This window comes from Phaseolus vulgaris, chromosome 10 (assembly GCF_051622355.1).
Source record: "Phaseolus vulgaris cultivar YP4 chromosome 10, ASM5162235v1, whole genome shotgun sequence".
Lineage (NCBI taxonomy): Eukaryota > Viridiplantae > Streptophyta > Magnoliopsida > Fabales > Fabaceae > Phaseolus > Phaseolus vulgaris.
In genome coordinates, this window is record NC_143507.1 from 35,813,053 (window position 1) to 35,826,147 (window position 13,095).

Below are 13,095 nucleotides of genomic sequence, written 5' to 3' on the forward strand. Positions count from 1 at the left end.
TGGATCACCTCTCTATTTCAAAAACACACAAAAAAAAGAGATTTAGAAACACTTTTATGAAAGATTGGAATCAAGATTGCAAGATTGTTTAGGCTTTGCATTGGTTTAAGAGTGGAGTAGGTTCAACTGTAATTCCTTGAATCAGGTGTAATCTTTCCTACTTTCTTTTGTAATTATTTCCAAGTTTGTAAATCTGTAAACTATTGTACTGTGAGGTCAGAGGGTGTCCTGACTTTGTGTGTGTGGCTTATCAAAGAGGGTGAGTATTCTTGAGAGGTCAAGATCACCTCTTTGTTGGTGTGTGTGTTTGTAATCTGTTGTTGGTTACATAGTGAAATCTCAGAGGGTTTCTGAGAACTGGATGTAGCTCTGGTAAGGAATGAACTAGTATAATTGCCTGTGTGTTTCTCTCTCACACACACACTCCTTTAAAACTGTTTGTTTTGTGATTTTAACATCTGTTGGTATAGACAATCGGTTGATTCGTATAAACAACTGATTGATTTTCTGAAATCAATTTAAAACAATTTATTTTCTTGGTTGATCTGATTGTTTTGTCTGTACTTCTTCATTAATCTTCATTCCACTCCATTATTTGCGAAAATATTCCATTAAACAATTCACCCCTCCCCCTCTTGTTTAAGCCATTAAATCTAACAATTGGCATTAAGAGTTAGGTTCTTGAAAATTACTCAAGTCTTGTTTTCAAAAAAAAAAAAATAATGGCTAACAAGTAACCTTTTGAGGAAGGAGCGTCTATCAATAGACCACCTTTATTTTGTGGTGTGAACTAACAATTCTGGAAAGTAAGAATAACGATTTTTATTGAATCTACAGATAAAGGAATTTAGGATGTTATAGAAAATGGTCCTTTCATTCCAAAAACAAAGAAAGATGATGTGCTTGTTGAAAAACCTTGGTCTAAATGGACTGAGTCAGATAACAAGAAAGATGAGTTTGACTGGATTGCAAAGAATATAATAACATCTGCATTAAGTTGTAATGAATATTTCAGGGTATCACAGTGTGCATCTGCAAAAGAGATGTGAGACATCCTTGAAGTCACACATGAGGGGAGAAATGATGTGAAGATAGCAAGGAAGCATGCTCTCATTCAAGAATATGAAATGTTCAGAATGCAGAAGGGAGAAACAATATCTGAAGTGCAAAAAAGATTCTCTCACATTGTGAATCATCTTATGAGCCTCGGGAAGAACTTTGAGAAAGAGGAACTGAATATAAAGATTCTCAAATGTCTTGACAGAACATGGCAGCGCCATATCACAATCAAGAGATCTAACCTCTATGACAACAACTTCATTGTTTGGGAAGCTAAGGAAGCACGAATTGGAAATTAACAAATTGTTTGTTCAAGAAAATAAGGACAAGCATGCCAAAGGCATAGTCTTAAAGACAATTGGTCATAAAAGATGCCAAGAATCAAGTGATAGTGATGAAGATACATTCAGCCTGATGTCCAAGAAATTTAGCAAATTCTTGTGAAAGAACAACAGGAAGCTTCAATCTTCTAAAAGGTACAATGGCAAGAAGTCAAATGATTTCAACACTAATAAGTATACATGTTTTGGTTGTGGTGAGCTGGGACACATTAAGGTAGATTGTCCTAACGGTGAGAATAAAGAGGAAACAGAATTCAAGAAAGGAGAAAGGAGAGGCAAGGCTAAAAAGGCTTATATAGCTTGGGAAGATAATGAGGTGTCTTCTTCCAGCTCTTCCTCAGAAGATGCATAATTCAATCTATGTTTAAAAGCTTCTACCTCAAGCATTGTAAGTTTGAATTATTCCACTAGAGGTGATAGTTACTATCAACTTCTTAAGGCCTTTAAAAGAGACTCATGAAGAAGAAAATAAATTGGCTCTCATAATAGGTTGAAAGGTTTGAGCAACTGGCTGGAATCTAGAGTTAAAAACTTAGAAGAAGAGTTGGATAACTCTAGAAATTATTTTGAAACTATTTATAAAAACTCTTCTTGTGAGTGTGACTCAAGTTTTTGTAAAAATTGCAAATCTCTTGAAAATAAGGTCTTTTATCTTGTGAAAATTGTGGACAAACTTACCAAAGGAAAATTCAACTTTGAGAATGTGCTAGCATCTCAAAATTGTGTGTTTGAAAAATGTGGTATTGCTTTTAATCCACAGAATAAGAACATTGGTAGTTTAAAACTATTTTCAACCTTTGCAGAAAACAATCGACTAAAAGATCGAAACAACCGATTGTTTCCTGCTTTTATTGTATGAGAAGAGGTCATTTTGTTAGATTCAGTAAAGTGAGAAAAAATCTTGTTCCCAGAGACATATTAAAGTGGATTCCTAAGAATCTTAAAGACTCTTATGATCAAACTAACATCAAAGGATCCAAATTCTTTAAGGGATCAAATCTTGCCACTTGATATGTTGTTCTTGCAGGACTTTGCTTCTAGGTTCATGGATTTGTAGAAGGTTGTTTAAGAGGAAGCAGTTCAGAATGAAGTTTTGGTTCTGATGCTATGTGCAAACTTCTATATGTACTTTCTTTCTTGAAGAATCACTTTTCATGTACTATGACTTCTTTATGTTTGACAAAATATTTTAAATTTGTAAATTCATCTTTTTTGTTCTGCAATTGATTCCTCACTGGGTTTTAATATTTTATCTCTTCCATATTCATGCAAATGTTGTGTATCTCTGAATGTTGATTTCTGTTAGAATTGTTGGCTTCAACATGGTGAGATATGAAAAATGATCCATTCAATAGTATAATGCGTATTGGATCTATCTTTAAAAAATTAACGAAATTACTTTTTCAAAATGTTACATGATCTATTTGATTAAGTATCCAAAATCCAAAAATGTTCATTTTTTTTTTATCTTTTGTAGCCTTATTATCGAATGATTCACCAACAAAATTGTTCACCTTATGTTGTGCAAATCATTTTTCACTTCTTGAATGATCTTCATAATATGATGTAACTGTTCTTGAGTAAAATTACTCATTTCGTTGACAGTGACTGGTTATAGGTCTTCTTGATCAACTTCATCATCTTTAACTTTTCGCTCCATTACATTGTTGTTGATAACCTTCTTTGTTCTTTCATCTTTCATTTTTCACCATGGAGGGAATCCATGTTTGGAGTAACACTCATCTATTTTATTATATAGTCTATGACAAAAAGTACACTTCTTACCATTATTTTGGTTTTGGGTGCAGAAAATGAATAGCAGAATGATGGAGGAAAGAAACAGGGTGCACAGTCATGAGAAGAGGCTGATACGGGAAAACAAATATTGAAATACTAGAAAAAGATAACATAGGGAGCAATAACCATAACCAAAACAACTAGGGAATAAATTAATGGAAAATCAATATTATTTGCAAACCAAAGTTGATCTATAAAGTATTATGTTTCCATGTATACATTGTTACTATGGACAAATATAAGAAAATGACTTGTGTTTGTTTCTGCAAATTTGAGGATATGTGTGAGCATTAAAAGGCGCGAATGAAGAAAATGACTTTCTTCTCACATGAGCAAAGATTACAAGTGATTATTGCGAAAAACCACATACATTATTATAAACTTACGTTTTTGCCCTCAATAAACTTTTTTTCCAATAAAAATTGATATTTGATATTTAATTAACAATTATATATTAAAAAATAATTTTATTTTATTTATCAAAATATATTTTCCAATTTTATCTCAAAATAAAATATACATGCTCCTAAAAATATTTTATATATTTCTAGTAAAAATAAAAACATTATATATATATAATAAAACAAAAAATATTATATATCTTAAAAAAAATTAATTATATTACAAAATTTATATACATAATCGATGTATATAAATTGTATAATATGTATAATCGATTATATTATTATTACTATTATATATATATATATATATATATATATTTATAATATAATTATATCATATAATAAAATAAATAATATTAATAATATTAATATATTTATTATGATAACAAATATTAATAATATAAATTTTAAAATAACAATAATATTTAAAATTAATTATAAAATAATAAATAAATTATAAATAATAATATTAATTAAAATAAATTTCTAAATAATAATTACTAATAAATAAAAATTAATAATAATTAAATTAATTTAATAAATAATAATATTATTAATAATTTTTATTTGTATTTTATTTTATTTGTATCAAATATTTCATAATATTATTAATAATAAAAAAATTGTAATGTAATAAAAATAAATATAATTCTTCATATTAAAAAATATATAATAATAAATAATATTAATTATAAAAAATAAATTTATAAATTACTTAATTGATTTTTTTAAATATAAGAATAAATTTATAATTTTAATTTTTTAATTAAAAAATTAAAATTTCAATCTCACTCTTCATATCTCTCACAAATTTATTTTTGCGAAAAAAAATTATTTTCAAAAATAATAAAGAACTCATATTTTTTTAAATAATTATTTAACGGAAATAATTTACAAAATTTTAATTAAATTAAATGTACATAAAATACTTAATATTTTATTATTTAAATATTTTTAAAGGTCATAACAAATTTATAAACTTACATTTTACACATTTAAATATTCACTCTATCATACTCAAATCCAAATATCACTTCATGCTTTTTCTCTTAAATTCTCACAACAAAACAAAGGAATTTGCAAACAAGAGAACTTGAAGGTTGAAAATATCATAAGGTGTAAAGGTTCTGAATCCAGAAGTGATGAGTCGACAATTATGCATTAAGTGTTAATTAGATTTTATTTTGTATGAATTTTTACTGGTTTGAATTATCTTAAACTTTTTTATTATAACACATACAATCTTTTTCTTAGCTTACTTGAATTACTTTAAACTTTTTTTTCATAAAAGATACAATCTTCTCTTCTTAAGTTACATTAGGGAGTGGTTTTTTTTAATTATATGAATTTTGTTCTAATCCATCATTTATTTTTATTCCAATGATATCTTCATAGAGATAATTGATTAATTTTGTAACATGAAGATAGTGATGCTTAAAATGAATCCTTATATAAAAAAAATCCCGTTATTAATAATTTCTACGCTGTTCAATATTTATTTCCTACCACCTTCGCGGGCACAGAATTTAATATGCGTCCGCGTTATTGAACAACTGATTCTCAAAAAAATACAAACCAAACACGGCATTGGAGTAAAGAAGAAGGTAAAAGTCAAAAGTCAGAAATTCCACACTGAAACCAGAAACCAATTTCGCTCCTCTATCTACGTTCCCATAGCGCAAACCAATTTTATATATAACCATCTCACAACAAACCCAACAACTAAAGAAAGAGATTTTCAGAGGTTAATATATACATTACTTCCTTCTTTTTCATCATCTTTCACATCTCTTAAGTTCAAACCTTAACACAAACATGGGACTCAGATCACGTACGCTAGAAATCACCGTTATCTCCGGTGAAAACGTCCGCATAATGGAGGACGCATACGTCGTCGTTCGGGCGGAGTCGCTCAACTGCTGCACCACCAGATCGGCCAAAGACCATGGCACCAACTTCCTCTCCTGGAACGAGAAGTTCCTGTTGGACGTGCCCATGCATGCAAGATCGATCACATTCGAGGTCCAATGCACCAAATTTAAGGCTTTTCGCCCTCTTGGGGTGGCCAGAATCGCTGCCTCCGACTTCCTCGGGGACGCCGCCGTCCCGGAAAATCAGTTGCAAGAGTGGAGTTACGGGTTGAGGGACTGGGAAGGGAAGAGAAACGGGGTCATTCACTTCGCCGTGAGACTAGTACCTCCGCCGCCACCAAAGGAGGAGAAATGTCTGAAGCCCAGCGTGAAAGCGGTGGTGACCAGAAAGGGTTGCGGTTACGGATTGAAGGCCGGTGACAAGAAGAAGGAAGTTGTAAACCGTGTCCCATTTTGGTGGAACTACCCTAACATTGTTTAGAATTTAATTTATTATAATTATTATTTGTATAACGGTCAAATAATACACAAATTGTGAGAAAGATTATGAATTTAAAATCTAGATTTCTACATATGTTATATAAATTTAATTTTTTGAAAGTTTTGTTCCCTCCCTCGTTACATACACCAAGAACGCGTGTTAAATATGTGTGTATTTATTGCATTTTTCAAAGACTTTGCATAGAAGTAAAGATCTTGTTGATTATAGTTATTCGAGGTAAAATAGGTTGAAGTTCCAGGTGGCGGAAACGTGTGATTTTGTTGGATACGTGGGGTCCATTGTGTGTTCCACGTACTTAACTCTAATCATATGGATAACAAAGCATGCAATTTAAAGAAAGATTGATGGAAGAAAGCGCGTTAAGGGTGAGACCAATTCAAAATTTTGTGAGCTTTTGACTTGGTATGTATTAGAAGATTATACTAGATAAAGTTATTATCGTATACTAGATATATACATGAAATCTATATTTTGCTATGAAGAATTGTTGTTTGGGAGAACACATTGTCCATACAATTTATGGACTTTTAAAAAAACTCTCTTTGAATGGTCACATCCGTACTATTGGGGATGAACCAGTCTCTTGTTCTGGAGGACTTATTTGTATTAGTCATAAAACAGGTTGTATTGAATTTGAATCTAATAGCGAGAGGTCCTAATGATGAATTTGAATTTCTTAATGAAATTGTTGAGTGTGCCTAGATAATATTTAAAATTTGTTGTATAATTATCACTACAAAAAATAATTATGGTAGAGTTCCCAAAAGAGCAACGCAAAGAGTAAAAAATAGATTATACATGGGATTAGTGTGGTTTAGCGTTCCAATAGAAATGAAAGTTAATGTTTTGGTGGTTATTCATTAGAGACAACCTCCAATAGGATACAAATTTACAAGGTAGTGTTAGCTAAACCTACATAAAGAAAAATATATTATTTAACTATAGCGTAGGTTTAGGGGACACTAAAATGACTATAAAATTAAATAATTTTAAGAAGTGGACTTTAAGTTTTTTCATCCACTTATATACTATGAAATGGTCATAATCTCTAGTCGATGTGAGATCTCCAACAACACACACCCCTCACGCTGAGACTATCAACTCATGCGTGAGACTATATATTAGGAGTGGTCCGATAACAAACCGATAGCAGGTGGCCTAATAAGCCCAATAAACAAGTGTTAGGATAGGCTCGAGATGACTCTAATACCATATTAAGAAGTGGACTTTAAACCTAACTCAACCTCATAAAACCAACTTATAAGGTGAGGTTTATACCCACTTATATACTATGAAATGTCCTAATATATAGTTGATGTAGGATCTCCAACAATAATTAAACTTAGTGTCCCCATTGGGGACACTACGTGAGAAAGCAAATGTGAGTAAATTTTCGACATTAGGGGCACTACCTGTGAAACAAATATTAGTGTCGTCTGGACCTACGCTAAATTTAATAAAACATTAACTTGCATCCACTTTGTGTCCCCATTTTGGACACAATATCATTCTATAACTTATTTTTTTATTGCATCTACTTTGTGTTCACATTCTAGACGCTAACTTATTATTATTATTTTAATAATTTTTAACTTGCATCAACTTTGTGTCCACATTCTAGACTCAATATTATTTTATCACTTATTTTTTTGTTCATTGTATTTACTTTGTGTCCCTTCTCTAAATGCTAACTTATTATTATTATTTTAATAATTTTTAGTGTGAGTTAAAGGTCTCCTTTGTGGACATAATGTTTGACATTAATTTTTGTGTTCAACTTGAGTAGACTTCACCCTTGCTAGTGGCTTCCTTTTTATAATCATCACTTTTCGTTGGAAGCTAAAGTGGATTTTTCTTGTAGTGTATTGAAGTGTCGGTTGTTTGGCATTTTTTTTTCAACACTTTAATATTCTTTTCTTAATTCATTAGTGCTCGGTCAGGATTGACCTGTAAAAGTTACTCCAACGATCAAGTAAGTATTCCGTATTCAAAGTGTATATTAAGAATTAATTCAAAGCGTACATTATTCTTATGATGTGTCGAATCTATAAAATATCAGTGTTAACTTATTTATAGGGAACTAGGGAGGTTCCCTGATTTCCCGATACATTACCCAGATTTGGTGGAATGTACCCCTGATTCTCAAGGAGTCTCTGCAACTGCCTTAACTATTATTTATTGAAGCTGATTTAAATGTGTCTCCCACTAGTTGGTTGGTCACCAAGACCGAGTGACATGGCTCGTCCGCTACCAACAGGTACACTTGCCCCCCCCCCTCCCCAAACTCGATAAACGTTTATTTCATAAGAGCTGAGATTTGACTGTTGGGTATCCCAATGTGAGAAGTAACATGGATGCATTAAATGTTTTCTGCACAACAATCTCAACCCTATTTTACTTTATTGTTATTGCAAACTTTTATTGCTTGCAGATAGATTCTAAACACTGATTTACAAATTTCACTATTTCATTCCTTGGGAGAGACCTTGGGGTCATTAGACCTTATCTATATTATCATCTCTTTGGTATTAGACGGTCTAGCTTTGTGTTAGATGGTCTAGCTTTGTGTTAGAAGATCTCCACTAAAATTAATTTAATTTGATAGAAAAATAACAACTATCACTCACATTCATAGTCCACGTAGTTTTCTGAAAAATATAAGAAACTATGTTTAGTTTCTTTCTTGTTTTGTGCAGGAGTGCAAAAGGTTTAAGTGTGGAGGTGTGATAACCCTCGGTTTTCTTATATTTTTCTATATGTATCTCCTAGAGGTTTATTTGAATCTTATTTTCTATCTTTATAGTAGATTTGTACTTTTGCAAGAAATTAGGATTACTTACAAAAAAGTAATAAAAACTGTTTTTTACAACTTAAATTTTGCATAGATCATCTAACAGTTGCTTAGGTCTTTTGTGGGATATGCAGAAAATTAAGTAGCATCCTATAAATTTGAGTAATACCCTATAAATGCGGATAACACCCTATAAATCCGGTAACCATTAGATAAATAAGCTAATGCTATTTTATTGAAGATACACGTCAGATAGGCCTGTAAGCGAAGATAGTCACTATTAACACTATAAATAAGCATTGTTACACAAGAGTAAGGTACGCTTTTATGAATACATCATTCACTCTTATACAGAGCATTTATTTGATCGTTGGATAACCGTTTGCAAGGTAACTTCCGACCGAGTATCAGAGAGTGAGCACGAGAAGAGAAATGACGAGCGACAGAGCACCAAAGAACGAGTACTAGAAGGAAGACAAAGGAGGAAATGAGAGACAATTCTTTCAGCCAATATCATGTACTATCTAAGCCTTATCAGTTTATAAAAGTACATCTGATTTGATACTCATTGAAAAATTTATGAGTTTAGTAGTACTATATTTAACATAATTTAGAATTTAATTTAATTTATTGTTAAAAACTCAACTAATCAAAATTTTTATTGAAAAAAAATATATAACTTTTTTAAATATATTACAAAATCATCTTAATTGAAGAAGAGAGAAAAATATAAAAGTAAATTAGATGGGTTAAAAATAAAAATTTTTATTAAAAAATTAGAATAAAATCCCTTTAATAATAAGTTATTTCTTACGTAATAATTATATAAAAAGCAAACATTCAAAAATAGTTTCTATTAATTGTTGAAATACTTAAAGATACACAATAAAAAACCGAATCAATTAAAAAAATATATAAAAAAGAATTATAAACTCTCAACCAACAAAACACAATAGTAACCTTCAAAAAAGAATTAATACTAATTATAAATAGAAAATTCTACATAATAAACATTAGTAGGGTTAGTTTTAGCTTGAAAAGCTTTATAACAGGGTATTATTTGTGAAAGTGGCATAGAAAGTTTTCCCAGCTCCAAGGGACATGCAATGGCAACAAAAAAACACAAATATAGCGAAAGCGATGACCAAAAAGAGTGAAATCCACACGCATTTTACAAACCATGCAACGATGCAAGTAGTTAAACACCTCACTAATACGTTCTTTTTTCTTCCACAAGGTTGGTAACCAATAAATTTTTCCTATAAAATTTGACAATTATTATATCTTAAAAATAATTAAATAATGTTTTTTTAAAACAATGTTATCAATGTATACATAATTCTCTTTGAAATCAATTAATGATGTCTTATTATTACTAAAATACTTTATTTGTTACCATGTTAAGTAAACTTAATAATAGTAGGTCTTTTTTCATTAAAAAAAAATTGATAGTGGTTGAAGATTTGGCGGAGTAACTATAAAAGTTAGGCAAAATAAGTATGAATGGTATTAGGATAGGGAGAAATAAGATAGAACTTAATTTCTTACCATTTGTATACTATATTTTTGGGTATGTGAAACTCAATCTAAGCATATATTATTTGTATACATATTGTTAATGTTAATTTTAACAAAACTAACATTATAGAAATAGGAATGCAAAGGAGATTTTTAGAAAGATATACAACAATTCTGAATTGCAACACAATGATTGCACATTTCCCTTACATGGGTATGGAGAAGAGGGAATCAAAGAAAACATGAGTTCTGGAAGCTAGTTTACAATTAGAAAAAGATTAGCAAAATGGAAAGAGAAGTATTAATCATATGCATACATGGTTTGTGTGTTAAAATCAATGCTCAAATCAATTCCTTTATTTTATATATCTTTATTCAAAGTTACTGGCTAGGGTGGGGAGAGAAATTAGGAGAATTCAAATTAATTTTCTATAGGGATACAAGAAGAAGAATAAGAAACTTTGCCTGAGTCAAATGAGAGAACATGTGTAAAGAAAAAAAGGAGAAGGGTTTGGGTATAAAAGATTTGAAATTGTTCAATGTGGCATTATTGGATAATGGAAATGGATTAGTAAATGATGCAAAAGGGATTGTGGAAACAAATAATATAGTCGAAATATGGTTGCTAGGAAAATCAAAAAAAATGAATCAATGAATGAGTTTGTTTGGATAACATTGATATGCAAGCGATTGTTATTAATGAATGGGAAAAATGTGATTAATGAATGGGTTTTCCTGTAAATTGTATGCAGATAACATTGATATGTAGGTGATTGTTATTAATGAATGGAAGAAAATTGATGAATGGATGGGTTTGTCTGGAAATTATTTGCAATTGTCTGGATAATATTGATATGCAAGTGATTATTATTAATTAACGGGGGGAAATCGATCAATGAATGAATTTGTCTGAATTTTATATGCAGATGATTATTATTAATGAATGTTGGAAAATTGATAAAACAATCGTTTTTCTAAAAAAAACAAACTTACTATGATGGTTATTGCAATAGATGACATAAAAAGTCTTATTTATTATGACGGGTGTTAGAATATTTGTCATAGAAAATTACTTAATATGACGGACCGTCATAGTAAGTCATATTTTCTATGACGATTGTAGAAATATCAGTTATAGAAAGTTTTTGCTGAACATATTATTACATATATTTTGAACATTTTATGACGGTTTATAGACAAGAGTCATAGTAAGTCTATAACTAAGTCAACTTACTATGTTTGTTATTCAACCCACATAAAAAGTGCAGAATTTTTATAACTTCTGATTCTATATTACTATTAAAACTATGATAAAAAGATCTTGTAGAACCATCATAAAAAAATATTTTGTGCAGTAGTTATTGATTAACATCTTATCATTATTTATTTTTTCTAAAAGTTCACATACATAATTAAGATCATATATAATTCATATATAAATTATAATTCATCCGTTAAAATTAATAACTTTTTTTCTAAATGTAAGGTATTTTTATTTTTTGAATAAACTATTTTAAACTAATATTTCATATACATTCAATCCCTGCATCTTTACACGCTTTTTTGTAAAATGTTTTGCCTCTAGCATTAATATTCTTTTTAAATAAAGATTTTTCATGACTAAAAGTCAATCTTCTGAAAAATAAAGGTTATCGAAGAGATTAATCTTTCTGAAACACTCAAATTATAGAAGTAACTTTTATTTCATATTCATATAAGTATTCTTTTATTAAAAAAAATATTAAATAAAAATTAATTTTAAAAATTAAAAATAATTAGTTATTATATTTCAATATTAATTTAAAAACTAAAAAAAATCATGCATCTCTAAAATAATTTATTAATAAAAATTATAAATTAATTTTTATATTGATATCTAATTATTTAAGAATGTTTTAGCTAAAAAAATTAGATAATCAGTTAAAACCTTGATATTCAATTAAATATCAATTTATAAATTTTATTAATAATAAAAACTATTTTAAATATCTATAATTTAATATATAAAATAATATATAATTTAATTAATATAATAATTAATTTTTTTATCAATAAAATTGATTTTTATTTAATAATTTATATATTTAATTTATTTATTTATTTACAATTATAATTAAATGAGTAATTTACTAGATTTATATTTTAACATCATTTTGTTTACTAGAAAGGACTCAATTTGTTAATGTGAAGTTTGTCGGATGGTCTCCACCTACAATCTTCAAGAAAAAAAAAAAAAAATATATATATATATATATATATAAAGTTAAACTAAACGACCACGTAACAGTATTTGAATTAAAAAACGTAGTTACTTGAGGAAATTTAACAATTTTGGTGTGTGTGTTTTGTATTATTACAGTGGTGGTGTAAAACAGAGTTTCTGCGACTTTGCACATTAGAAAGATGTTGTAAAACGTAAATAAAGGGTAATGAAAAGTGTTCTGTGATCTGGAGAATGTTGCCTTATTTTTTGTAATGATATAGTGATACTAATTTTTTATATAATCACATTATAACTCTCATTATTATTTTAATATTTTTATTATTATTTAATTATAAATTTATCTTTTATTATATATATTTATTTTTAAATCTCATAAAAAAAATTTATAAAACTTTAATATCATTTTCCTTATTCCCTACAACCTTCGCTTGCACAGAATTTAATATGCGTCCGCGTTTTTAAACAACTGGTTCTCAAAAAACACAAACCAAACACGGTATTGCAGCAAAGAATAAGGTCAAAAGTCAAAAACCAGAAGTTACACACTGAATCCAGAAACCAATTTCGCTCTTCTATCTACGTTCCCAT

The 13,095-nt window shown here is 29.0% G+C and overlaps 1 protein-coding gene across 1 annotated transcript; it reads left to right on the top strand.

Moving 5' to 3' along the window:
- The first annotated feature begins 5,308 nt into the window (after positions 1-5,308).
- LOC137819251 (BON1-associated protein 2) lies at positions 5,309-6,072 on the top strand. The gene has a single exon (XM_068623040.2). The coding sequence runs from the start codon at positions 5,417-5,419 to the stop codon at positions 5,951-5,953; it is 537 nt and encodes a 178-aa protein (XP_068479141.1). The 5' UTR covers positions 5,309-5,416; the 3' UTR covers positions 5,954-6,072.
- The last annotated feature ends 7,023 nt before the right edge of the window (positions 6,073-13,095 follow it).